Genomic DNA, 27,087 nt, shown 5'->3' with positions numbered 1-27,087 from the left:
GATGATTAAAGGAAACATCACCACGATGCGGTGTTTCGAACCTCGACATGGTTTTCACATATCACTGTTGCGTTCGTCGCTTTGACATTTTAAAATGAAATTGCAGCATAAAAGGGTATGTGCGTGTGTATGTTTATATCCTGCCTGTTTCTCCCCACTCATTTATTCCCCTCAGCAACCCTGTGAGGTAGGCCAGGCTGAGAAGCTGCGATGGGCCAAAGGGGGAAACCCAGTGAGCTTCATGGCCGAGAGGAGGATTCGAACCCTGTTCTCCCATGTCCTAAGTCTGACACTCTGACCACACCATCACCACTGGCTCAAAATAAAAAGTCAAGACTTCAAAGACTTCATAGGGGGGGGGGGAATAATCTGAATTTGCACCCAATCCCTGAGAAGATCAATCCGACGCACTCCGGCCACAGCGACAGAAGTTTATCCCACCAGGAACAGGAAAGTTTCCAAGTGCGGAGACCACACACACACAGGAGCTGCTGCACCCATGGCAACCTGACACTGGCCTCTCTGTCTCTATCTCACTGGAAACATCATGCAATTACAGTGGTACCTCTGGTTACGTACTTAATTCGTTCCGGAGGTCCGTTCTTAACCTGAAACTGTTCTTAACCTGAAGCACTACTTTAGCTTATGGGGCCTCCTGCTGCCGCCATGCCACCGGAGCACGATTTCTGTCCTGAAGCAAAGTTCTTAACCTGAAGCACTATTTCTGGGTTAGCAGAGTCTGTAACCTGAAGCGTATGTAACCCGAGGTAACACTGTATTCGGCTATCCTACCACTGATAGGCTCTGCCTCCTTACCCAGCTGGATTGGGCCAAGTTGGGATCCATGGAGATCCCAGTACAGTGGTACCTCGAGTTACATACGCTTCAGGTTACAGACTCCGCTAACCCAGAAATAGTGCTTCAGGATGAGCCTCCCACTGGTGCTGCGCCGCTGCTGCGTGATTTCTGTTCTCATTCTGAAGCAAAGTTCTTAACCCAAGGTAGTATTTCTGGGTTAGCAGAGTCTGTAACCTGAAGCGTATGTAACCCGAGGTACCACTGTACGGCAAAGTGTTCTGGCTCAGTGGTAGAGCAAGCCCTAAACAGCCTCAGGCCAGTATACTTGAAGGAGCGTCTCCACCCCCATCGTTCTACCCGGACACTGAGGTCCAACGCCGAGGGCCTTCTGGAGGTTCCCTTACTGCGAGAAGTGAGGTTACAGGGAACCAGGCAGAGGGCCTTCTCAGCAGTGGCACCCGCCCTGTGAAACACCCTCCCGTCAGATGTCAAACAGAACAACAACTACCAGACTTTTAGAAGACATCTGAAGGCAGCCTTGTTTAGGGAAGCTTTTAATGTTTAATAGGTTATTGTATTTTAATATTCTGTTGGAAGCCGCCCAGAATGGCCAAATGGGCGGGGTATAAATAAAATAATAATAATAATAATAATAATAATAATAATAATAATAATAATAATAATAATAATAATAATTGCAGAAGTTCCCAAGTTCAATCCCCACCAGTATTTCCTGAGACGGCTGGAAATGATTCCTACTTGAAACCCTGAATAGCTGCTGCTGGACAGACCAGCATCCTGATTCAATATTAGGCAGCTTCCTATTTAATTCAGCTCTTTAAAAAAACAAACACCAAAACCCTGGGGACTAAAATCTTAATTTATCCTCAAGAGAAGGGCTGTAAACTCCGCAGGGCAGATTATCTGCTTGCTTTGCATGCAAAAGGTCGCAGGTTCTTTCTCTGGCAGCCCCTCCAGGTGGGGCTGGGAATGTCCCCTGCCTGAAAACCCCAGGAGAGCTGCTGCCGGTCAGTGCAGACAATGCTAAGCTGGATGGGCCAGCAGTGTAAGGCAGTTTGGTACAATACCTATGCAACCCGCAGCTGCAAATTCCCACTGGCCAGAGGAGAAGCCCCTGTTGCCCAAATCTGTAGCCTTTTAAACCTTATGGATAACAGATACATTCCCTTATGAAGGGGCAGTGGCAACCTAGGAGCAACTAGGAGAGGAGAGTGCTTTAAGTCCCCGCAACAAAATGCAATTTTGCAGAATAGAGGGCTGTAGCTTCATGCAAAAGGCATCGGCAGAAGGTCCTCGGTTCAGCCTCTTCAGGTTGGGCTGGGAAGGATTCCCTGCAGAGCCTTTGCTGCCAGTCAGTGAAGGCAACACTGACCTAGATGGACCAACATTCTGACTTGCGCTGCACGAAGTAACTCTGGAAGAGGGTTCCTGGTGCAAAGCAGCGCTTGCAACTCTGCAGCGGGAGACAAACCTCTGCCAGCAAAGCAGAGGCTGCCATTTCCATGCAGGCTCGTGGCATTTTGTCCTGACTTCTCTGAAGATTTTCGACTCTCCCTGCAGAAGGTTTGTCAGACCAAACTACACCCACCCACCCAAGTCTGCCCTGCAATTTCATATTTTGGGGGCAAATCGGCTGGCATTTTGTGGACAAAGGCTCTGAGCTTTAATGCGTGCAGAAAAGGGAAAAATTCACCAAGCAGGTAGTGCCACAGACAGGGAAAGATGCTTCTCCGGGCAGAACTTTAATCAGGGGAGAAATCCACAAGGTGTAAAACACGCATTCTCTGCCCTGCCTGCTGTCCTGGAAATTCCACTCCTTTCAGCAAAATTCTCCTCGCTTGCTTTGAAGGTTCCTACAAGACCAGATCCGCTTCAAAAGTCACTTTATGGGATGTCTGGTGGCAATTGTGCCATCATGGAATAGTTAGAGTGTCCGACTAGAACCCGCGAGCGATTGAGGTTCGAATCTACACTCAACCAGGTGAAACTCACTGGGCAACTCTGGGTCAGTCACTATCTCTCAGCCTGACCTACCTCACAGGGTTGTTGTGAGAACGGAGGGAGAACCACGTGCGCTGCCTTGAGCTCTTTGCAGGAAAGAAACACAGTAAATAAACGATTCTGTCCAAAAGCAGCCAAACCGAGAAGAAGCAGAATCACAGAGTGGGGGGCAGGGACCTCATGGGCTGTCTAGTCTGACCCGCCGCGACGCAGGAATTACAGCAAATGAATTGCTGGGTGCTCTCCCTACGGAACTTCCGCAGAGCAGGCAAGAAGTGCCTCTAAGACACTTTTGCCCCTGCGCCAACTTCCGAGGGCACCGGACAGTAACGCAAATGCAAAACCCGCGGTGCCACTCACCTGCCCGCTGGTTTCCTGGGGCACCCACGATCTGGCTCCTGAGGGGCTGGCTGCGGCCATCCTTGATCTCAATGGTGAAGAGGGTCTTCATCTCGTCACTGGGCTCGGGAGCGCCGAGGTTGCGCGCTCGGGCTGGCAGAGGGCTGCTGGAGGAGGAAGAGCTCAACAGGGGGACATGGGGCTCCTTTGAGCCGGAGGAGCTCCCCGGAGTGTTTTCAGCAGAGGGGCGGGCAGGTGCCCACTTGCTCCCCTGCCATTGGCTGGCCTGGCTCCGCCCCCGGGGGCCGGACGCCTCTTTAGGGCCGGCCGGACTCTCGGCAGGAGGCCTCACTGTCCCGGTCTTTGCCTGGCTGGCGGAGGGCTTGGCCGGCTGCTGCTCCTCTGCACCCCACTGCCTGCTGGCATCCTGGAGGGCACGGCCGGCAGCGCCACTGCTGCCACCCCGTGCCCCGACAGGTAAGTCTCCTGCACGCGGGGGGTTCAGGAGCTGTTGCTGTTGCTGCAGGATCCGGGCACCTTTGCCCGCACTCTCCGCCTTCCGGGGGGTGGCGGCAGAGCCAGCCGGCTTGGGGGGATCCGAGCTGAACTTTCGTGCGCGGTCCAGCACAGAGCCAGATCTCTGGAACGGTTGATCCCGGCGGGAATCTGCAAGACAGAGAGAGGGAAAGGGGCGTGCTTGTCGGCTTGGGAACAGAGGAGAGTTTATGCATCGCACAGCTGGGAATCTGGCCAAGAAGGCTTCTGAGCTCCTCCCAGAGTTTATACGCACTTAAAACAATAACAGAAGGAGCATCGCCAGCACAGGCAGTGTGAGCGACTCTCAGAGTCCTTCCCTGTCCCAGGAAGGAAGATCAAAGTTAGGAAGCTCCAAATCTCCAGCTTGTCAAAGAAACATAGAATCGTAGATTTGGAAGGGACCCTAAAGGTAAAGGGATCCCTGGCCATTAGGTCCAGTCATGGCTGACTCTGGGGTTGCGGCGCTCATCTCGCTTTACTGGCCGAAGGAGCCGGCGTATAGCTTCCGGGTCATGTGGCCAGCATGACTGAGCCACTTCTGGCGAACCAGAGCAGCGCACGGAAACACCGTTTACCTTTCCGCCGGAGTGGTACCTATTTATCTACTTGCACTTTGACGTGCTTTTGAACTGCTAGGTGGGCAGGAGCAGGGACCGAGCAACGGGAGCTCACCCCGTCGCGTGGATTCGAACCGCCGACCTTCTGATCGGCAAGTCCTAGGCTCTGTGGTTTAACCCACAGCACCACCTGCGTCCCAGTAGGGAAGGGACCCTAAGGATCATTTAATCCAGTGTTTCCCAAACTTTGTTCTCCAGCAGTTTTCAGACTACAATTCCCATCAGCCCTGACCACTGGTCCTGCTAGCTAGGGATGATGGGAGTCGTAGTCCACAAACAGCTAGAAACACAAGTTTGGGAAACACTGAATTCTAGCCCTACGCCCAGCAAATGCAGGAATATGCAGCTGGGGATCGAACAGACAACCTTGGAGTTATCAGCACCGAGCACCAACCAACTAAACAACCCTTCTCATTTCTCTTGCAAAATTAAGCATGGGTGGGTTATGTGGCTAGGAGGGAAAACTTCTCTCTGCCAGATAAATCCCCCTGCCCGATCCACTTGGTCCACAAGCTTAGGACAGGACAGGCCATTAAGCCTGATCCTGCAGGGATAGATAGAGTGAGCAGCGTCTGCACTGACTGGCAGCAGCTCGCCATGGTTGCAGGTGAAGGACATTTGCAGCCCTCCTTGGAGATGCCAGGGGTTTAACCAGGGACTTTACGTATGCAAGGCAGATGGATGCTCTATACTACAAAGCTGTGCCCCTTTACTGATTCAGACCATTAGTCCATATAGCTCAGCACTGTATACACAGACTGGCAGCATCTATCCAGGACTTCAAACCTGGACTTGCTGGGGATCAAAACTGGGACTGCCTGCAGCAGCAGCATTGTTGTTTGTTTGTTTGTTTAATAATATTTTTATTTACTCAATAATTTTATTTGGGTTGCCAAGCCACACTGGCTTAAATTCTTATGCCTCCCGGGACACCCACCAGATGCCCCCTAAGTAAACTGGGAAAAGCAGCATAAGGTCATAAGAAGAGGCCGGCTGGATGAGGCCAAAGGGCCACCTAGTCCAGCATTCTGTTCTCACAACGGCCAGCCAGATACCTATGAGAAAACAGCAAGGAGTGTGTTGTTTTTTTTAATCACAATATAAAAAACACAAAATGCATAACAAAAACAACCACATTTCTACCACACGTCTTAAAAGGGCATTGGGTATTGATCAGTAGGGTGGTTCATAAAATTATTATTTTTTTGAAAATGCCTGCTCCAAAGGTCTTATCTTACTACACTAGGGATTATATAGCTATATCTGGAATTTCATGCGTATCAGTTAATATCATTTTTCTATGTTGTAAAGGTTGAAATTTCAATTCAGTGGAGCAGGTAAAGGACCCCTGACAGTTAAGTCCAGTCGCAGACAACTATGGAGTTGCGGCGCTCATCTCGTTTTCAGGCCAAGGGAACCAACGTTTCTCCACAGAAAGTTTTTCCGGGTCATGTGGCCAACATGACTAAACTACTTCTGGTGCAATGGAACACCAAAACCAGAGCAGAGCACGGAAACACTGTTTACCTTCCCGTCAGAGCAGTACCTATTTATCTACTTGCACTTGACGTGCTTTCGAACTGCTAGGTTGGCAGGAGCAGGGGCCGAGCAATGGGAGCTCACCCCGTCACGGGGACTCAAACCGCCAACCTTTTGATTGGCAAACCCAAGAGCAGGGTCAGCAAATTTCAGCAGGGGGCCGGTCCACTGTCCCTCAGACCTTGTGGGGGGGCCATACTATATTTGGGGGGGGGTGAATGAATTTCTATGCCCCGCAAATAACCCAGAGATGCGTTTTAAATAAAAGCACACATTCTACTCATGTAAAGACATGCTGATTCCCGGACCGGCCGCAGGCCAGAGTTAGAAGGCAATTGGGCCAGATCCAGCCCCCGGGCCTTAGTTTGCCTACCCATGCCCAAGAGGCTCAGTGGTTTAGAACACAGCGCCATCCTAAAGAGGGATAAAACACATCTCAGTATCCTGAATGTCTGGGTAGTCTTGCTTAAACAAAAATGTTTCCAGCAGTCATCTAACTGAGTAGAGCAAAGGCACTTGCCTGATGTCCAGGCAGAGAGTCCCAAAATGCAGGTGCTATTATACTAAACGACCGATTTCTGCCGTGCAGAATGGCCGTGGCTCAGTGGAGGCGCTTCTGCTTTGCATGCAGAGCGTCCCGGATTCAAATCCCCGCAATCTCTAAGTAGGGCTGGGAGAAACCTGAAACACTGGCGAGCTCCTGCTGCCGCCCAGTGTAAACGACATGGAGCTAGATGGAGCGACGAGAGGACTCAGTATAAAGGCAGCTTCCTATGTTCCTGTTTAAAAAGGGCCACGGCTTAACGGTAAGAGCAGCTGCCTGGCATGCAGAAGGCCACAGGTTCGATCCCCAACAGCACCTCCAGGTAGGGCAGAAAACGTCCCCTGCTTGAAACCCTGGAGAGCTGCTGCCAGTCAGTGTCGACACTACTGAGGTAGATGGACCAATCGTCTGACTCGGTATAAAGCAGCTTCGTAGATTCCTATGTCTACTGTCGGGCCTGGATAGCTCACTTGGTTAGAGCATGGTGCTGATAGCACAAAGGTTGCAGCTTCGATCCCCGTAAGGGACTGTTGCATATTCCTGCATTGCAGGGGGTTGAACTAGACCAGTGGTTGCCAACCATTTTTTGGCCATGCCCCACCTACGTAAAGGTGAAGGGACCCCTGACCATTAGGTCGAGTCATGGCCGACTCTGGGGTTGCGGTGCTCATCTCGCTTTATTGGCTGAGGGAGCCTGCGTACATCTTCCGGGTCCTGTGGCCAGCATGACCAAGCCGCTTCTGGCGAACCAGAGCAGCGCATGGAAACACCGTTTACCTTCCCGCCAGAGCAGTACCTATTTATCTACTTGCACTTTGAGGTGCTTTCGAACTGCTAGGCTGGCAGGAGCTGGGACCGAGCAACGGGAGCTCACCCCGTCGCGGGGATTCGAACCACCGACCTTCTGATCGGCAAGTCCTAGGCTCTGTGGTTTAACCCACAGTGCCACCCGTGTCCCATGCCCCACCTAAGCATCTCTAAAATCCTGATTCCCCCCCCCCCGGTGACATATAATTCTTTTCTTATTCACATGGAGGAAGCCTAAAAGGCCATTAACTTGGTCTAAACAAGCTTCCAAATTGCCTCCCCTTAAAAATCAAATTGCTCCCTCTGTGGGGCGTGTGCCCCACATTGGGAACCACGGGACTAGATGATTCTCAGGGTCCCTTCCCACTCTACATTTCTATGATTCTAAGGCAGCTTCCTTTGGAAGGCATAATAAAAATAATGCAAAGCACCTGGGAGGGGGCGGCTGAAACCAAACCCACACAATGCCATCTCTGGCACCAAGGTTCCCCTGTCCTGTTGGATAAGTAGCAACTATGCCACAGAGAAAGAGAGAGAGAGAATGAACGTCCCCCTAACACAGCCATGAAGCAATCCGTTGCTAGGCCAGACGGTTGTTACCTGTGCTGGTTGCCTGGCGTGGCGTCGGTTGTGTGGTTTCACCGCAGCGGGCATCTGGAGGGGCAGGGGTCTGGGGGGCGGCACTGGATGGAGCTGCTGAGGAAACTGTTGGGGCGGGGGGAGAGAAATGAAGCTATGTTAAACGAAAGGTTCTGAAGCTTCTCCAGGGCTTAGATCAGTGGTTCTGATGCCCGCCCCCCCGCCCCCGTGACATATAATTCTTCACGTGGAGGAAGCCTAAAAGGCCATTCACTGTTAATAGCTCATTCTCGAATTGCCCCCCTTAAAAATCAAACTGCCTCCCTGTGGGGCGTGTGCCCAACGGTGGGAACCACAGGGTTAGACAAAGGGGTTCTCCAGCAGGGAAGAAGCATAGCTTGGTGGCAGAGCACCTGCTTGGAATGCAGAAGGCCCCAGGTAAAACCCCAATGGCCCCTCCAGGCATCTCCCTTGGAGAGCTGCTGCCAGTCAGTGTTGAGAACACCAAGCTGAATTTACCCAGCCCTGCCCAGAGATGCTGAACCTGAGACCTACTTATGCACAAAACGGGCGCCATCTGTCACTGAGCTTGTGGCATCTTCCGCTTTAAAAAGAGCTAAGATTCTAGTCCTCACTGTTCTGGATAAAAGGCCAGATTGAAGTGGAATGTAGTAGTGGTAGTAGTAGTAGTAATAAAATAATTTTATTTATATCCCACCCTCCCCAGCCGAAGCCGGGCTCAGAGCGGCTAACAACAATAAAAGTAACACAGTTTACATAAAATCACTATCAATTAATTAAAATACATTCTAAAATCAATTCATTCTAAAATCAATGTAGGAAGCTGCCTTATACCAAAATCAGGCCATTGGGTCCATCTAGCTCGGACTGGCAGCAGCTCTCCAGGGATTCAGGCAGGGGTCTTTTCTCAGCAGAGGATTGAACTCAGGACCTTGCGCAGGCAAGGCTGATGTCGTGTCACTCAGTTACAGCCATAATAATAGCTGCGAAGGGGGGTGATGGTGCATGGCCTTAATAGACGATAATGATGCAAAAAGCCTTCAAAAACATGGGATAGCAAGACAGCCTGTCCCAGTTCCCCACTTCTAAGAATTCTCGTTGCCAGGGGTTCCCATTCCATGTGTGTGTGTGTTTTGGTTGTGCAAGAAGAGCCACAACTTCTGCCCTGTGGCTGAACTTTGGGGCCAGAGGAAAGGACGACTCTTCATAATTATTCCTTTCCGACTGTTATTAAGCACTGGATTTACGATTCACCCTCCCTCCCGAAAGATCCCAGGGTGATGAACTGCAGAAGAGCAACAAAAGACGTCAATGTGTTTTTTTATTTTTTAAAAAAACCACCTCCCGTCAGTTTCCGCAGCCAGCCTTGCCAAACTCTTGGGAGTCTCTGCACCCTTCGGGAAAGTTAAGAAGGTGAGAGGGGCAACAAGGAACGTGACTGAAGATTGGAGATTCAGTCGAAGTGGTGGGAGAATGTGTTTGCAAAAGGGGGCCTGGAGGCTCCTCGATCTGCCAGGGAACAAGGGGGGGGGGGGGAGAGAGAGAGAGACTGGGACAGAGCAAAGCCCAAAGGAGAAAGGAAGACGGGATGGGGGGGGGGGGGAGAAGGCAGCTGAGGATGGAGCGAGGAGCCGTTCCTGACCTTATTGGGAGAAGGAATGCAAAAGGTCCAGCTTGGCGGAGCAACAGATTCCCTTTCATGGCCCTTGGAGGAAGCCTTAGACGCTGCCTGGCAGAAGGGGGAAAAGCAGGGAGGGGCTGCAAGGACAACCGCAGACAGAGGCCCAGGGCCCAAAACAAGGGGGCATGTCTCCCTGGGCCAGGGCAGACCCCGGACTCCCTTTGCAGCAGATCCGGGTTGAGGGGCCTGACCCTGTCTTTGCGGAGTCTGACAGAGGATGGGGCGGGGGTGGACAGAGTTTTTCCAAAATTGCAGCTGGGGTGAAGAGAGGGCGAGGTCTAAGGCTTGGGCAAGGATGTTGCCGGGATTAAAGGCTAGACGAGGCATCTCCAGCCAGATGGGCGGGGTATAAATAATAAATTATTAAATTATTATTATTATCTCTCCCGGGGCTCGCGCTCAACTCTCGTAAGCAAGCAACACCGCGCCGTCAAGGCCAACCTGAGGCCAGAGAGCTCTGGGATGCTTTAGAGGGCCTGATTCACACACACACACACACACACACACACACACACACACCGTGATTCCAGACACGGGTAGGTTTTCTAGAAAGAACGATGTGGGCTGCCGGTTGGGGCTGGTGGGAGTACATGCATGACAAGAACACACAGCTCTCTTTCGGCAGAAGGGAAAGGACGCCACTCGGGGATGGAACACAGTTCAGCAGTAATGCATCCATTTTGCATGCAAAAGATTCCATGTTCGATCCCCGATGACATCTCCGGGTACGGCTGTGAATCCCTGGAGAGCTGCTGCAGGTCAGTGGAGGCAGCACTGGCCTAGGTGGACCAATAGGTGACTGGCCGGGCATCTAATTTGCGTGCAAAAGGTGCCTGGCTCAATCCCCAAAGGCATCTACAGGTAGGGCAGGAAGAGGCCCTGGTCTGAAACTCTGGGAAGCTGCTGCCAGTCAGTGTTGACAGTACTGAGCTAGATGGGCTTAATATAAAGCAGCTTCCTATGACATGGTGGAAGGTCATAGGTCAGCAGTAGAGCATCTGCTTTGCATGCAGAATGTCACAGGTTGAATTCCCAAGATCTCCAGGCAGGGCTGGGGAACGCAGGCGGTTGGTGTAGATCAGGCATCCCCAAACTCGGCCCTCCAGATGTTTTGGGACTACAACTCCCATCATCCCTGACCACTGGTCCTGTTAGCTAGGGATGATGGGAGTTGTAGTCCCAAAAACATCTGAAGGGCCAAGTTTGGGGATGCCTGGCGTAGATAGAAAATACTGAGCCAGATTGACCAAGTTTCTGGCTCAAGTATGGCAAAGGGCCACCAGCTCAGCCATAGCGCATCTGTTCTGCATGCAGAAGGTGGCAGGTTGACTGCCAGGCAAAATCTCCAGTTAGGACTGGACAGGAAACATCCCTGTCCAAAAACCACTGGAGGGCTGCTGCCGGTCAGTGTAGACAACACTGAGCTAGATGGAGCAAGGGGTTTGGCTCCGTCGAAGGCACGTTTTGACATCCTCACTAGATATGGCTGCGGCTAACAGCATATCTAGTGCAGGCTGACCCACAGCATCCCAAAGGCAGCCCCCCCCTCAATGGGCTCAGCACCCCCAGTGCAACCCAGCACCCGTCAGCCAATGTCTACCAGCCTGTTATGCTTGGCTCAAGACCTTACCGCTTTCTCTGCTGTCCACGACACCCACTTCCTGCTCTGGGGCTTGAGATGCATCCTGCGGGGGGGGGGGGTGGAGAGAAAATAAGGTAAAAATCAAACCCATTGCCCAGCCACGCAGGTTGGCAGACCTCAAAAGAGCAGCCAGATTATAGAGGGCAGATTCACCCCACCAGATCTGTGTCTGCCCCTCACTTCCTCACGGGCCATGTTTTGCCTGAGGCAGGTCCCACCCACCTGCTGACCACCCGATTTGTTGCCTTTACAGTGGTACCTCGGTTTACAAACCCAATCCGTTCTGGAAGTCCGTTCTTAAACCGAAACCGTTCTTAAACCGAGGTGCGCTTTCCCTAATGAGGCCTCCTGCTGCCGGTGCCCTACCACCGTTCGGATTCCGTTCTTAAACCGAGGTAAAGTTATCAAACTGGGACACTCCTTCTGGTTTTACCGAGTTCATAAACCGAATCGTTCGTAAACAGGGCTGTTCTTAAACCGAGGTACCACTGTACAGTGGTACCTTTGGGTTAAGAACGTAATTCATTCCGGAGGGCCGTTCTTAACCTGAAACTGTTCTTAACCTGAAGCACCACTTTAGCTAGTGGGGCCTCCCGCTGCCGCGCAATTTCTGTTCTCATCCTGAAGCAAAGTTCTTAACCCGAGGTACTATTTCTGGGTTAGCGGAGTCTGTAACCTGAAGCGTCTGTAACCCGAGGTACCACTGTATATGCCATCTTCGCTCAAGGAGCTCAAGATTGGCACACATGGTTCTCCTCATTTAATCCCCACAACAACCCTGAGAGGTAGGTTTAGGCTGAGAGAGCACTGATAACACCGAAGTTACAGGTTCGATCCCTGACAGCTTCCTATTCCTGAATTGGAGGCGGTTGGACTACTTGATCCTCAGGTCCCTTCCAACGCTATGATTCTATATGGCCAAGTGGGGATTTGAAGCCTGGTCTCCCAAGGTCTTAGTCCAACACTCAAGAACTCAGTGGTTCCCAAACCTTTTCGGGCCACTGTACCCTTAGCTCCATAAATTCATCTCCGGTTCCCCCTACCCTATAAAAAAGCATTACACTGGTACCTTGGTACTCGAACGGCTTGGCTCCCAAACAAATCGGCTCCCGAACGCCGCAAACCTGGAAGTAAGTGTTCCGGTTTGCGAACGTTTTTTGGAAGCAGAACGTCCGACACGGCTTCCACTTGAGTGCAGCCAATCAGAAGCCGTGCCTTGGTTTTCGAACAGTTTCAGGAGTAGAACGGACTCCCGGAACGGATTAAGTTCGAGAACCAAGGTATACCACTGTATTCCGAACAGCAGTCTGCATGGCTTGTTAAGGAAGAGAATGGCCCAATGAAATTCAAAACAGTAATGATGAAGTTCACATTTATTCAAACTCCAACCATTTAGCTGAATTAGTTCAACCAAACTGATGAACTTGATCTTTCAAACTCTGATGGTCATTTACACTTCCAGCGCCTGCCCCCACCCAAAAAAATCCCACCCACCCCCCGCCAGTGGGCCCTACCACCCACTTTGGGAACCGCTGCTCTAACCACTACACCTCACTGTCTCTCTGTTGCAATGACATTGGGTGACAAGCCTCTCTGACGGTGACGGGCTCAAGGACCAGGATGGGTGGGGTGGGTTGGGCTGGGGTTGCACTGAACGCCTCTGCTAAAACAGAGGTCTTTCCCCTTCATTTTACGAAGGGGGTTCTCAGTGCAACCCCTCTTAGGATCCTGAAGCGAGGGCCGCCCACTGCTGGCTGCTTCCTCTCTAGCAAAAAATAATAATAATGTTGGGAGTTACAGCAGTGTTTCCATTCTGCCATAGTTCCTGCTCCACCGAAAACGACATTGTTTTCTTCTCTTGCTTTTTACATGTGGCAAATACAGTGGTACCTCGGGTTAAGTACTTAATTCATTCTGGAGGTCCGTTCTTAACCTGAAGCACCACTTTAGCTAATGGGGCCTCCTGCTGCTGCAACGCCACCAGAGCACGCTTTCTGTTCTCATCCTGAAGCAAAGTTCTTAACCCGAGGTACTATTTCTGGGTTAGCGGAATGTGGAACCTGAAGCGTCTGTAACCTGAAGCGTCTGTAACCCGAGGTACAACTGTACTAGGCGGAAGGGCAAATGATGCCTTCTTCCCTCCCTACCAACCACACCCCCTCGCCCCAAGGCCACCTCACAGGCACCCTGAAAGTTCCTGCTTGCCTAAAAAGTGTCCTCGAAATCTCAAAACGAAGGATGGGGAGCTGTATAGAAACTACCCTACTGTAAAATGTGCATTCGTTGCCCTGCCCACTTTGACCCCTGACCTCTCGCAGCTCCGGCATGCGGCCCCTGGAAAGTTGCCCAGAAGGGAAGGTGGCCCTTGGGTGGCAAACCTCTCCCCACACCTGCACTATTCATCCCCTTCCTGTGAGGTTAGGGGGAATGGCGCCCACGTACCCGTTCTCTCGGAGTCTCTTCGCTCGGTAACTTCGGGGAAGCCTCCTCTTCCTGGGAGGAATCGCTCACTGCACTCGGAGCAGCCGGCTGCCCTTGCGGAGGCTCGCTGGCAGCGGACCCTCCTTCGGGAGCTGTCAACCCCTCGCTGTCTTCTGGAGCGGAAATGCGGCCGGTGCCCGTCTCCTCCTCGGAAGCGGGAGGCGATTCAGTCCTGGAGTCGCTGTCTCGGGAGCTGGCCTCGGCGCTTGACTCTGGATCCGGCGCACTCTCTGACAGAGAGGGGGGCTCGGCGGGTGCTTGGCCGGCGACAGGGTCCAGGAGCAGGAGAGTTCCCGCGGGTGTGGAGGAATCTGCTGGAAAGGATGGATGGGAAAGAAGGTCACAACCAGCGGAAGAGAGAAACCCCACCCCTTAGTTCCCCGACTCTTGATCGTAAAGGTAGACTCACCCGGCATGTCTGCTGGCTTCGCTTCCTGCCGCTGCTGGCTTCGCAGCTCCCGGATCTGGGCCCTGATCAATTCCCGCTCCTGCACCTGAGGAGAGATGGGAGAGGGAAAACGTGGCGTCAGCCGGCATCACTCTGCATACGACTCGGCGACCTCACCTGAGCACACCTGCAGGCACAAGCATCCACTAGCATACTGCCACACCCTTTCGATCCGATGCCCGATTAGAAAAATAGATTCCAAAGGATGGGCTTTTCACCCTGACGGGTGTCTGTGCATGTGCAGAGTGGCAACACAGACCTGCCTTTGCGACGGCAAGCCCAGAGGTGAGAGGGTTCTGAATCGGCATGGAATCAAGGATCCAGGTTTTTTTATTTCGGTTTTTTAAGCAAGGTCTTTATTAACCTGCGGGGAGGCGCCCCCAAATCACCACACAACAGGTCAGGTGTAGCACCTCAGAGAAAGAATCTGAGAGGCAGACAAAGGTTTGGTGACAGCCAGCCGAGGGCAGCATCCAGCAGACGTGTAGAGACACAGAGACACACACACACACAAACACACTATACCTTGTCACACCCATCCAAACGTTCTCCTCAGGTCCTGCTCTCCAAAGCAAGGCGAGTGTCCAAAACTATGGGAGCCATTAAAATTAGGGAGCCGATCCCCCTACCACAACGAACAATTAGGCAGAGCGTGCATCTATGTGGGAGCGGTTGCTAAGCAACCAGATGCAGCCCCCTCCTCAAAATAATCCATCCATCCAGGTTAACTCTGGGTTGCTAGGCAACCACAGTCCCCGGTCCCCTGACTCTTTTTCAAAGATGCTGAACAGAATGTGGGAATTTTGGGGGGGGGGGGATGCGCGGAGGGAGGAGAAATTTGAGAGGGGGCTTTGCACGGGGGGAGGCAACAGGGCAGAGACCACCCGCACAATCGTTTGAAGGCAGCCTTCGCCAAGCATCCAGTGCCCTCCAGGTGTTCCCGGACGACAACTTCCACCGGCCACGGTCAGCGCAGCCATTTTTAGACTGCAGCTACCAACTCGGCTGGGGAGGAGGGTGGGCTGCAGGGAGTTGACGTCCAAAACTACCGTAGGGCCCCCCCCATCCACACCCCATTTCTTTTCCAAAAAGCAACCTGGCGGAGGGAGGCAGTGATTTGGATCGGGGCCACAGCATGTGCCAGTTTAAATGGAGAACACGGCTCTCTTTTGAAAAATTCAGCATGACTGAATAAGGATGTAAATGTACATATATATATCTGCCTGTCTTCGTGGACTGGAGTTCAAAGTAAGCAAAACCCCACAGAGGGAAGACAAATGTTTCTGCAAGTCCTTTGGGGGGGGGGGGTGAGCATGGAGACGCCAGACATCCTTCATCAGAAAAAAGGTTCTAAGCAAGGACCTGGGCTAGACCAAAATCTTCCTCTCTTTTTTCCCTGGGAGAAAACTGCCATCTAGTGGACAACCCGCACCACTGCACGGAAAGCCTAAATTCACAGCGCTGCATTTCCCGCAAACTCTGCAGGACGCCATGCTCGTGGGTGAGCCCCAAGTCCTGCCAAACTGAACAAGGACAGAAACGGCAGCAACCAACGGCCCTTCCAAGAGGAACCCCTGCAAACCACACCCCTCGGCTCACCCCAGACCTCCTAGGCGAGAGGCGGGGAATCTGTGGCCCTCCAAGCTAAAACTCCCACCGTCCCTGACACCCATTAGCTGCGCAACAACACCTGGACAGCCACAGCTCAGGTGGCCCGACACAGGTTCGGTCACCAATGGCATCTCTACGTAGGGCAGGCAGAAAATCCATGCCTGGAATCCAGGAGAGCTGCTGCTGCTGCCAATCAGTTTAGGCAATATTGAGATGGATGGATCAGGGGATCTGTCTACATCTAAGGCAGCTTCCTGGCAGGGACATAGCTAGGGGGTGGCGAGGAAGGCCCCCGCCGGGGGTGCAGGCGAGGGTGTGTGTGCAAAATCGGCTTTAAAATATGTCCATAAATATGTCTATAAATAAAAATATGGATTATTGCCTCATAAGCAAAAGTTTTAAGTAGAGGGTCTTTATATGATATGCAGGGGCCCTGTTTTTCCCTATTTTTTTCAGTGTCACATTCCTTTTTCTTTAAATTTCACAAACTCCAAATGCGCACTATTTCACGTTGCGTACTTAAGAATCACATGGGAAGCAGGTGGCACTATGGGACGCCGGTGGCGCTGTGGGTTAAACCATAGAGCCTAGGACTTGCCGATCAGAAGGTCGGCGGTTCGAATCCCTGCGACGGGGTGAGCACCCATTGCTCGGTCCCTGCTCCTGCCCACCTAGCAGTTCAAAAGCACGTCAAAGTGCAAGTAGATAAATAGGTACCGCTCCAGCGGGAAGGTAAACGGCGTTTCTGTACGCTGCTCTGGTTCACCAGAAGCGGCTTAGTCATGCTGGCCACATGACCCGGAAGCTGTACGCCGGCTCCCTCGGCCAATAAAGTGAGATGAGCGCCGCAACCCCAGAGTCGGTCACGACTGGACCTAATGGTCAGGGTCCTTACTTTACTTAAACTCACAGCGTTTCGGCCAATCTGTGAAAGAATTCATTACAAGGTGAAGTGCGTGAGGAATGGAATGGGAGGATAGTGGGAGGTTGGAGGAGAGGCAGAAAGAAGAGTTGATTTGTACGTTTGTGACCTTCTTTTTGCACATGACTTCCGCTCACCTCAGAGATGCCCCCGTCCGCTGTGTTTCCTTCCCTTCCTTTGACCCCCAGGGCCTCATCCGTCTCCCGCCGGTTGTAGTAAGCTTTCCCCGCCAAAGCTGCAGCTTGAGAGGGGAAGAGAATAAATAAAGCACGTTTCGCCTCTGGAGGTTCGCTTCCCGGAAGATATTTGCAACTCATCGCATGTGGCCCTCAACTGACTTCCGCAAGGCCCCCGTGCCCCCTCTCTTCCGGCCAGTGGATCCTCTTCCCCAGCACAGACCCGCACGCCCTTTAGCTGTTCCCACCATCCTTCCGCCCGCTGCCACCCAACTAAAAGGCGGTGGCCGAGGAATGCACCAATCAGCATGCCCCGCAGCTGTCCTCACTGCCAATTGGTTGAGAGGCATGCTTTTCTGCATAGTTGACAGGCGGGTGGGGCCCAGGCACACCCACCACCAGCATGGATCCGGCCAATGGCCTATCTAGTCCAGCATCCTCTTCTCCCAGTGGCCAACTAGATGCCTCACCTGGGAAACCCGCAAGCAGGATTCTCCCCAAAGAGCCATTCTCCCCCTCTGCAGTTTCCAGCAACCGGAATTCAGAAGCTTTGCCGCTTCCAATCATGGAGGCAGAGCGTAGGCATCATGGCTAGTAGCACTGAAAACCTCCACCACCTCAAATTTATCTGATCCTCTTTTAAAGCTGTCTACAGGGCCGTCTTGGGACGCGGGTGGCGCTGTGGTCTAAACCACAGGGCTTGCCGATCAGAAGGTCGGCAGTTTGAATCCCAGCGATGGGGTGAGCTCCCGTTGCTTGATCCCTGTTCCTGCCAACCTAGCAGTTCGAAATCACATCAAAGTGCAAGTAGATAAATAGGTACCGCTCTGGCGGGAAGGTAAACGGCGTTCCGTGCGCTGCTCTGGTTCGCCAGAAGCGGCTTAGTCATGCTGGCCACATGACCCGGAAGCTGTCTGCGGACAAACGCCGGCTCCCTCGGCCTATAGAGCGAGATGAGCGTGCAACCCCAGAGTCTGTCACGACTGGACCTAATGGTCAGGGGTCCCTTTACAGGGCTGTCTTACCCATAGGCACTAGGGGTGAGGAGCACCCGGGCGTCGGGCTCTCAGGGCTGCCAGGCCGAGAGCCTGGGGCCCGAGAGTTGAGTCTGGGGGAGAGCCCGCCCATTGGTCAGAGCGCCGTGAAAGGCTCTTCTGCTGTGGGCGGCACTGCGCCGCAGGGTCGGGGGCGACCGAGTCAGCAAGAGGCTGAGGCCTGGGACTGGGCAACGGGGGGGGGGGGGCGCCAGGTGGATCTTTGCACCCCAGCGACGTATATGCCTAAGACAGTCCTGCCTGTCTAGGTTAGTGGCCATCACTGCCTCCTGAGGAAGTGAGTTACGTAGTTCAACAATATACCGTGCAAAGAGGTTCTCTTTTTTATCTGCCCTGAATCTTCCAACAATCGGCTTCACTGGATATTCCCGAGGGCGGGATTCAATAATTTTAAAAAGCCGTACAGTGCGACCTCGGGTTAAGAACTTAATTCGTTCTGGAGGTTTGTTCTTAACCTGAAACTGTTCTTAACCTGAGGTACCACTTTAGCTAATGGGGCCTCCCACTGCTACCACGCTGCCGCTGCTCAATTTCTGTTCTCATCCTGAAGCAAAGTTCTTAACCCGAGGTACTATTTCTGGGTTAGCGGAGTCTGTAACCTGAAGCGTCTGTAACCCGAAGCATTTTAAATACCACTGTATTTAAAACAAGTTTGTTAAGGAGCCACAATAATACACTAGGTCCTAAAAATATACAGTGGTACCTTGGGTTACATACGCTTCAGGTTACAGACGCTTCAGGTTACAGACTCCGCTAACCCAGAAATAGTGCTTCAGGTTAAGAAAAGAAATCATGCTCCGGCGGCGCAGCAGCGGGAGGCCCCATTAGCTAAAGTGGTGCTTCAGGTTAAGAACAGTTTCAGGTTAAGAACGGACCTCCGAAACAAATTAAGTACTTAACCCAAGGTACCACTGTATATAATAAGCAACAAATATAAATAAGCAAAATGGTCTCTTGGCTGTTCCTTCCGCACTTTCGCCAGGCCCCTCCTTTCCGGCCCTCACAATTCCTGGAAGACACACACAAACACCCTGGGGGGCTTCATGTCTCTCTTCCTCCCCTTAAGTCAGAGCCCGTCGTACCTTCAATTTCTTCAGCACGCAGTTTGCGAATGGCGGCACGGATCAGTTTCCGTTCCTCGTATTCGCTGGCCGCCCGCATCTGATGGGAGGAAAGGAAAGGTCAGCCACTTTTACAGGTCTGTCTCATTCTCCCCAAGTCAAGGCCACCTCTGGACCAGCTGGGCGCAGGCAGGATCGATGCTGTGAGCCCCAACGTGCATGTGAATACCCACTGGTTAGACTAGTGTGTCATTTTTATTCATTTTTTAAAAAAATGAGGAGAAACATGGGTGATCTCCACATGGTGAAACAGAGGGGCCAACACTGAGAAGACCCTGCTTGCTTTTCAAGACACCCTAAAATGCAGCATTGAAGGGGTAGGGTGCAGAGACCAAACATGCCCCCCCCCCCCCGGCATCTCTATCTAACCCTGGATGCTTTCCCAAGGACACACATCTTCGAAAGCCACGCCTCCTCTAATTGGGCCACGCCCCTCTCCAGCTTTGCTTCACACCTTCCCTGGATACTTCTGAACAGCTGAGATTTTATTATTCTTATTTCACAAAATTTAGGCACTGCTTTATTGCAAAAAAAGGGGGCGGGGTTGGTTTACCTCAAAGGTAATACAATAAAATTATCATTCGGAAAAATTCACAATAGAATATAAGCAGATTAAAACCCGCATCAACGTTCTATGCATCTGGGTGGGCTTATCTATTTTTTAAAAAAATGTTTTTAGCGGGCCCTGAAAAGAGTACAGTGAAGTCGCCCGCCTGATATCAAGAGGCAGGGAGTTCCATAGGTGCTGCTGCACTGAAAGATCGATTTCTGACAACGGGGAACAAGATGTGTCCTGGGACTCTAACCGTGCCTCTTACTCTTACTTCCGCTGGAAGGCAGAAACAGGCAGGGGAGTGTCTGCAGAAACCAGTCTAGTGTCCTAAGGCAAAGTGCACATTCATTGCTCCATTTGACTTTGACTCTGGCCCTGCCCGCCACCAGCATGTGGCCCTCAGAAGGTTGTCCAGGAGAGAATGTGGCCCTCTAGAGGAAAAGTGCCCCCCCAACAAAATCCCTGAAATACAGGGACAGTTACATGAGCTGGCCACTAAAGGGCACTCTTTCCTTGCCAAGGCACTTAGCAGCGGCCAGGAAAAGAGACAAACGAGGCAGTTATCTCCCCAGAGCCTGGAGAATGTCGGATCCAGAACTCCCAGCCAGCTCAGACCCAAGTAAAAAGCTGCAGGAAGGAAGCCAGCAGCCTGCCACTTTGCAATCATGAAGTTCATATTGACATCTGAAAATTCAGAGTGTTTCCCAGAGAGTTCCCGCACTAAAAGAAACAGTTTCTTACAAGTGCGGATCAAAGCGGTCGAGTGGAGGTAATCTCGGAAGTAAACAAGTCCCGAGTATATTGCAAACTGAGACAGTTTATACTGAGAGATGAAGGGGCTTGCCCAACAGCAAGAGACAGGATTCGAACGCGGGACTTTGGCACTTTGCTCGGTCTCTTTACCCCTCTGCTTCAAAAGCCAAGGCAGGCACGTTCAAAAGAGGAGAAGGCCCCCAAGCCACTCACCAAAGCAGTCAGTTCCTCCACATCCTGGATGGTTTCCAACTTCCCGGATAGGATGTCCAGAGTTTTCTGCTGCTGCTTCTGCTCCTCCTCCAGCCGCAGTGATCTGTAGGGAACAAGGCACAAGGGACACATCTTCAGGTGGGGGGTGATGGCTAAGATCTGTGAGACCATTGGGCCAGTAAGCTGGCAGGGAGGCGTCTTGCCTGACCCCCTCCAGCATATCAGGGACAGAAACCTTCCTAGAAAGTCGCTTTATACTGAATCAGATCAGTGGGGTCCATCTAGTTCAGCACTGCCTACACTGACCGGCAGAGGCTGTCTGGGATTTCAGATGGAGATCTTTCTTTCCCATCCCTACCCGGAGATGCCAGGAATCGAACCAGCGACCTCCTTTCTGCATGCAGAGCAGATGCTCTGCCTCTGAGCTACAGCCCTTCACTATCCCGAGTCAGACCATTGGTCCATCTAGTGCAATAAGACCAACACTGGCTGGCAGCAGCTCTCCAGGGCTTCAGGAAGGGAGTCTTCCCCGATTCGCATGATACGTGCATAGAGGGCAATGCATATCAGCAAAGCCACCTGCAACCCTAGAGATTCCGCAACCCTAGAAATTCCGCAACCCTAGAAATTCTGCAATCCTAGAAATTCCGCAACTGATTCTGCAATTATTTAGAAGTAATGGGGGGAGAGGCTAAGCAAGCAGATTAGAGGGGGAAAGAAAGGGGTTCCCAGGACCCACCTCAGCACGTTCTCCTTGTTCTCCTGCCGTTCTGCACAGCGCTCCGTCCGGAAGCGTTTGGAGGCCAGCGCCTCCTCGTCGCGCTCCAGCTCCTGCCGCCGCAGCTCCCGGATGGCGGAGCGGATCTGCCGCCGCTCGGTCAGGTCCAGCGTGGCCTCCAGCTGTGTGGGGAGGGAGGGGTGGCAGCAGCAGCGTAAAAGGCAAAGGGTCACTCCGAGATGGATAAAGGGCATCGTAGAGACCGGCTCCACCCACCCCACCTCGGCTCAAAACTCTCCAAGATTCCACGCGACGATGCACACAATGGAGGCAGTGTCCCGGCTGACACAGGGGACCAGTGTCCCTGCAGCCACCCACTCTCCCGGCACGGAGCCCAGTGACTCACGCACGCGACTGCCACTAGGCCTCGGACGGTGCCCAGGAGACCTCCACCCAAAGAATGGCATCGCTGGACACACACACACGGGCCTGGGCAGCAGGGAAAATCCCTAGAGGTGGTGGTCTCAAATTGGGCACCACAAACCCCACACAACACTTGCAGAGGTCAAGAGGCAGGGATAACCTCTCCTACCCTCTGGTTCCGAGCGCGCAGAGGGGAAGGATTGTCACGGTCACTTTAACAAATAAAAAAAGGCGATTTGTGTGATGCCCTCTGCCGTACTTGAGGGCAGATACCAAAAGATTCCAACTGAGAAACGACTCTGCCCCTGTGAAGATGGCAATCAGGAAACAGTGGCTCATGTTCCCTTGTCTTGCCCCCTTGATAAAGATCTGAGGAATGGGATCATTACCCCACTCTTACTTACCATCCCAGGCCGCCCATCTGCGGCCACACTTTTTTTATCAGATCATAATGATCAGACAACAGCAAAGGTTGCTAGGTTTATCGAGGGTGAAATGAGATTAAGGGCCACTATCTGAACAATATTGGGACGCGGGTGGCGCTGTGGGTTAAACCACAGAGCCTAGGATTTGCCGATCAGAAGGTCAGCAGTTCAAATCCCCGCAACAGGGTGAGCTCCCGTTGCTCGGTCCCTGCTCCTGCCCACCTAGCAGTTCAAAAGCACGTCAAAGTGCAAGTAGATAAATAGGTACCACTCTAGCGGGAAGGTAAACGGCGTTTCCGTGCGCTGCTCTGGTTCGCCAGAAGCGGTTTAGTCGTGCTGGCCACATGACCCGGAAGCTGTCTGCGGACAAACGCCGGCTCCCTCGGCCTATAGAGCGAGATGAGCGCACAACCCCAGAGTCGGTCACGACTGGACCAAATGGTCAGGGGTCCCTTTACCTTTACCTATCTGAACAATAATCTTGGTCATTTGATTGCCCTTTTTACCCATTGTTGTCTTTTTAATTGTATATATGGTTTGTTTTATGTTGCTACGGTCGTTGGCTAATGCGAATAAAGTTTATCTCTCTATTTTCAAGCAGATTTGTGGCACCAGAAGCCCATCTGCAGCGCACCCTTAAAGCAGTGTCGTGCTGGTTTGAACAGCCACAGACTGCTTCCTGCAAAGGCTCCTGGGAAATACAGTTTGCGAGGGGTACTTTTAGGACGTCCCTATTCCCTTCCTCGCAGAACTACGGTTTTCATCGTTCCCTGGGGATGGATTGTCAAGCCGCTCCAGGAATTGCAGCATTAAAATTACCAATAAAAATTGGACGTTAAAAAAGAGCAAGGGCTGCATTTGCACCATACATTTAAAGCGCTATGGTGCCGCTTTTTAAATTCTTTTCGTTTTTTGCAGGAACCTTTTTTTCGCCCAAGAAGCAACATACATGGTTCTCTCCCTCCTCATTTAGCCCACACAACAACCCTGTGAGGCAGATTTAGACTGAGAAGCCGCAATGGGCCCAAGATCACCCAGTGAATGTCACAAGGCCAAGTGAGGATTTGAACCCGGGCCTCTCCCGGGTCCTAGTACAGCGGTACCTTGGTTCTCAAACTTAATCCGTTCTGGAAGTCCCTTCCAAAACCAAAGTGTTTCAAAACCAAGGCGCGCTTTCCCATAGAAAGTAATGCAAAACGTTTTAATCCATTCCAGACTTTTAAAAACAATCCCTAAAACAGCAGTTTAACATGAATTTTACTATCTAACGAGACTATTGATCCATAAAATGAAAGCAATAATGTACTGCAGTCACACAATCAATCAATCAATCAGTAGCTGAAGTGGGTTCCACACAATCACAATCACAAAACAAAAAAGCCGCAAAAACAAAACTGCAAGATAGATAGCAAAAACAGACAGACCTCAGTGTAACACTCAAAATGGAAGTGTGGCACTCAAAACGGAGCATGTTTGGCTTCCGAAAAACTTTGCAAACCAGAACACCTACTTCCGTACTTGTTTGGGTTCCAAGTTGTTCGAGTACCAAGGCGTTTGAGAACCAAGGTACCGCTGTACAACACTCTAACCTCTACACCACCCTGGCTCTGATTTAAACTGTCATAGCTGCACACCTTTTCCTCGTGGGGAATTCTCTGGACTGCAATTCACATCATCCCCAGCCAGCATGGTCTGTAGCCGGGAATGATGGAAAAGTGCGGTCCGAGAACATCTGGAGGGAGAGACGTCCCCTGATCAAAGCCAAGCCACCACTGCGGGTGTCCCGCTTCCTGCTGGGCGTGTCCACGACCCTCCCTCTCTTGATCTCTCTACCCCCAGCCCAGCCCTGTACAGCAGTCAGGCCCCGTCTCATTTCCTGGATGTGGGGTGGAGTAAGGGGTCATGCTTCCCAGCATTCAGCCTCGCCACAGCTGCATTTCCTGACCCCTTTTGTCTGAGTCAGGAAGGGTGCTGCAGAGGCTGCTCTCTGGAACGACTGGATTCAGAGACAGAATGTGGAGGAAAGGCAGCGATGGGAACAGCGAAGACATTTCCTGCAGCATCTGCAGAGATCGCCAACACACATACACAACTCAACTTCACAGCTGACAACAGTGCTCTTGCTCTCTTTCACACACACACACACACACACACACACACACAGCACACAGATAAGAGGGGACGTGGGTGGCGCTGTGGTCTAAACCACTGAGCCACTTGGGCTTGCTGATCAGAAGGTCGGCGGTTTGAATCCCTGCGGCGGGGTGAGCTCCCGTTGCTCTGTCCCACCTCCTGCCAACCTAGCAGTTTGAAAGCACACCAGTGCAAGTAGATAAATAGGTACCACTCCAGGGGGAAGGTAAACGGTGTTTCCGTGCACTCTGGTTTCCATCACAGCGTCCCGTTGCGCCAGAAGCGGTTTAGTCCTGCTGGCCAAATGACCCGGAAAGGTGTCTGTGGACAAACGCCACCTCCCTCAGCCTAAAAGCGAGATGTGCGCTGCAATCCCATAGTCGCCTTTGATGGGACTTAACCATCCAGGGGTCCTTTGCCCCTACCTTTACAGATAAGAGGAGAGTTGGCACTGCAGTCAGAATAATCTTCCCCAACCTGTTGCCCTCCAGATGTTTTGGACTACAACTCCCATCAGCCCCAGGCAGCATGTAAGGTAGTTCAGCACTGCGATTCCCATATTGCAGACACAAGAATGGAAGGAGAGCTTGCTCCGTCAGGCCAATGGCCCATCTAGGCCAGCATCCTGTTCTCACAGTGCCTCAATGGAAAACTTGCAAGCGGGACCTGAGCACAAGAGCAATTCTTGCCTCCTGCGGTTTCCAACAACTGGGATTCAGTAGCATCGCTGCCTCTGATTGTGGAAGCAGGGCAGAGCCATTGTGGCTAGTAGCCATCAATAGCCCTCTCTCTCCTCCATGAATTTGTCTAGTCTTCCTTGAAAGCCATCCAAGTTAGTGGTCATCGCTGCCTCTTGTGGCAGGGAGTCCCAGAGGTCAACCATAGTTTAACAATCTGAATTCCAGCTGTAAGTGTTCTTCACAGACGTGGTAAATTATGGTCCACAGATTCAGGAGCATTGCTGCCTCTGACTGTGGAGGCAGAGCATAACCATCTCGATAGGCCACTTCTCCATGAATTTATTTAATCCTCTTTTAAAGCCATCTAGGTCCCTGTGGCAGGGAGTTCCAAAGTTTTAACTATGTGCTTGTGTGAAGTTCTCTCTTTTATTGGTTCAGAAACTTCCAACATTCAGCAGATTACAACCATTTTAAAAAGTAGTATTAAAAACAGGGGTTTTTTTACGGGTATTATAGGGACAGAACTACCTAAACAGTATAGAAACTTATTCATGTATGCTACCATAGCGGCAAGAATGTCACTCGCCCCCCAAAATGGAAAGAAGCAGAAATCCCAGCAAAGGAAGAATGGATACAAAAACTTACAGGATACGCAGAAATGGCGAAACTTACCGGAAGAATAAGAAATCAAGATAACAAACTTTTTAAAATAAAAGAATGGAAATGGTTTATTGAATATTTAATAGATAAATTGTATACAGATAAGAACACTGGTGGGATTATTGTAATAACCTGCAGTTTCATAAGAGTATATATTTAAGTAGATGGAATAAATGAGGAAATTAAGTAAAGTTGGATAGGCAGAAGATATTAAAAATGAATTTAAGGAACCGCAGAAGAGGGGGAAGGATGTCAAGTTTTGAAATGTTAAAGTGATTGTAAAATTAGTGAAATGTATAAACCTGAAAAGCATAAATAAAAAAAGTTGAAAAATAAGTTTTTTAAAAACTTAAAACAGCTGCACATAGAAGTGCTCTTTTGTGGGGGGGCAGTGGGGGGAGGCAGAAGCCCAAAGCAACAAAGAGTTGTAAGATGTGAGCTGGGGTCTTCCTGCTGGCGCAGAAAGAACTGGGGACCATCTTGCCCACCTAGCCTGGAAAACAGTTCCTGCTCATGTGGCATGTGGGGCAATCAATGGCGGAAACATCTGTCCATCACCCACTAGGGCTCTCTCTCCCTCTCTCTCTCTCCACCCTATTCTCCACTGGCACAGCTACAGTTAGACCGGGCAGGACAGTGCCAAGCCAAGCAACAAGGGAGGGACTCCACCGCGGCATTTCCCCTTGGATGCTGAAGGCAAGAGGTCACCAACAGCTGTTGGAGCAGCTGGAAAGAGCCAGGGCACACCAGACCCACTTCAGAACTCTCCGCACAGCCTTGATGCCTCCTTAAAACACCCAAGAGTTGAGCTCCCTGCTCCAAGTTTCTCCAGCCCACTCAGAAAAGAGGGGGGCATACCTCTCGTGATTTGTCACCCAATCAGTCCTCTATATACACAAGTAAAGGAGGGCGGGGGAACAATCTTTGCCCAATGCATCATTAATTTACAGGATTTGCAATCACAAGACGTGCTGAGCGAAGGTCGCCGGTTTTAAAAGGGTATTAGACCAAACGCATGGAGAAGGGACCGTTTAGCCATATTAGGCAGTAGAACCTGCAGGTCTAGCAGCAGTCTACCTCTGAAGAGAGAGTAGACCTACAAGAGAATTGAGAGAAGAGGCTGGCTGGCACTACCACAGCCTCTGCCAGGTCTACTCTCCCAGCCAGCTCTCCTCCTACACTCCAGGGGGGAAGGCCTTCCTAGGAAGGTAGAAAACTGCCTTTTACAAAGCCAGACCGCACTGGCTGGCAGGCAGCTCTCCAGCGCTTTATGAAGCAAGGCCAACCTGGAGATCCCCTGAATACCAGGCAGATGCTCTCTACCACTGAGCTACATCCCTTTCCCAAGTGAGAACACTGGAAGGTGCCTTATAGCAAATCAGACCACTGGCCCATCTAGCTCAGTACTGCCTACACTGACTGGCAGCAGCTCTGCTGGATTTCCGGCAGGGAGTCTCTCTCGGTCCTACCTGGGACCTTTCGCAAGCGCTTCAAGGCTGTGCAACTGTCACCCCTACCCAACAGACAAACGAAACAGGCAGAAACTTCGGACTTGCCTGGCTTCCAGGGGTCCGAGGCAGACGGATGTG

At 51.6% G+C, this 27,087-nt stretch overlaps 1 protein-coding gene across 7 annotated transcripts in view; it reads right to left on the bottom strand.

Moving 5' to 3' along the window:
- The window catches only part of SMTN (smoothelin), an 85,494-nt gene that overhangs the window by 38,399 nt on the left and 20,008 nt on the right, over nucleotides 1–27,087 (bottom strand). For 6 of the 7 annotated variants that reach the window (XM_028709064.2, XM_077920392.1, XM_077920396.1 and 3 more), the window contains exons 3-11: nucleotides 21,199–21,359; nucleotides 20,460–20,562; nucleotides 18,902–18,980; nucleotides 16,726–16,829; nucleotides 14,017–14,101; nucleotides 13,569–13,918; nucleotides 11,115–11,169; nucleotides 7,804–7,908; nucleotides 3,181–3,825 (exon numbers count right to left, since the gene is read on the bottom strand). In XM_028709064.2, the coding sequence (XP_028564897.2) occupies nucleotides 3,181–3,825; nucleotides 7,804–7,908; nucleotides 11,115–11,169; nucleotides 13,569–13,918; nucleotides 14,017–14,101; nucleotides 16,726–16,829; nucleotides 18,902–18,980; nucleotides 20,460–20,562; nucleotides 21,199–21,359 (1,687 nt within the window). The remainder of the gene's footprint in view (nucleotides 1–3,180; nucleotides 3,826–7,803; nucleotides 7,909–11,114; nucleotides 11,170–13,568; nucleotides 13,919–14,016; nucleotides 14,102–16,725; nucleotides 16,830–18,901; nucleotides 18,981–20,459; nucleotides 20,563–21,198; nucleotides 21,360–27,087) is intronic. The other variant, XM_077920394.1, reaches the window with a different exon arrangement.

This window comes from Podarcis muralis, chromosome 16 (assembly GCF_964188315.1).
Source record: "Podarcis muralis chromosome 16, rPodMur119.hap1.1, whole genome shotgun sequence".
Lineage (NCBI taxonomy): Eukaryota > Metazoa > Chordata > Lepidosauria > Squamata > Lacertidae > Podarcis > Podarcis muralis.
Note: the sequence above shows the minus strand (reverse complement) of the source record. Positions and strands in the feature narration are given on the sequence as shown.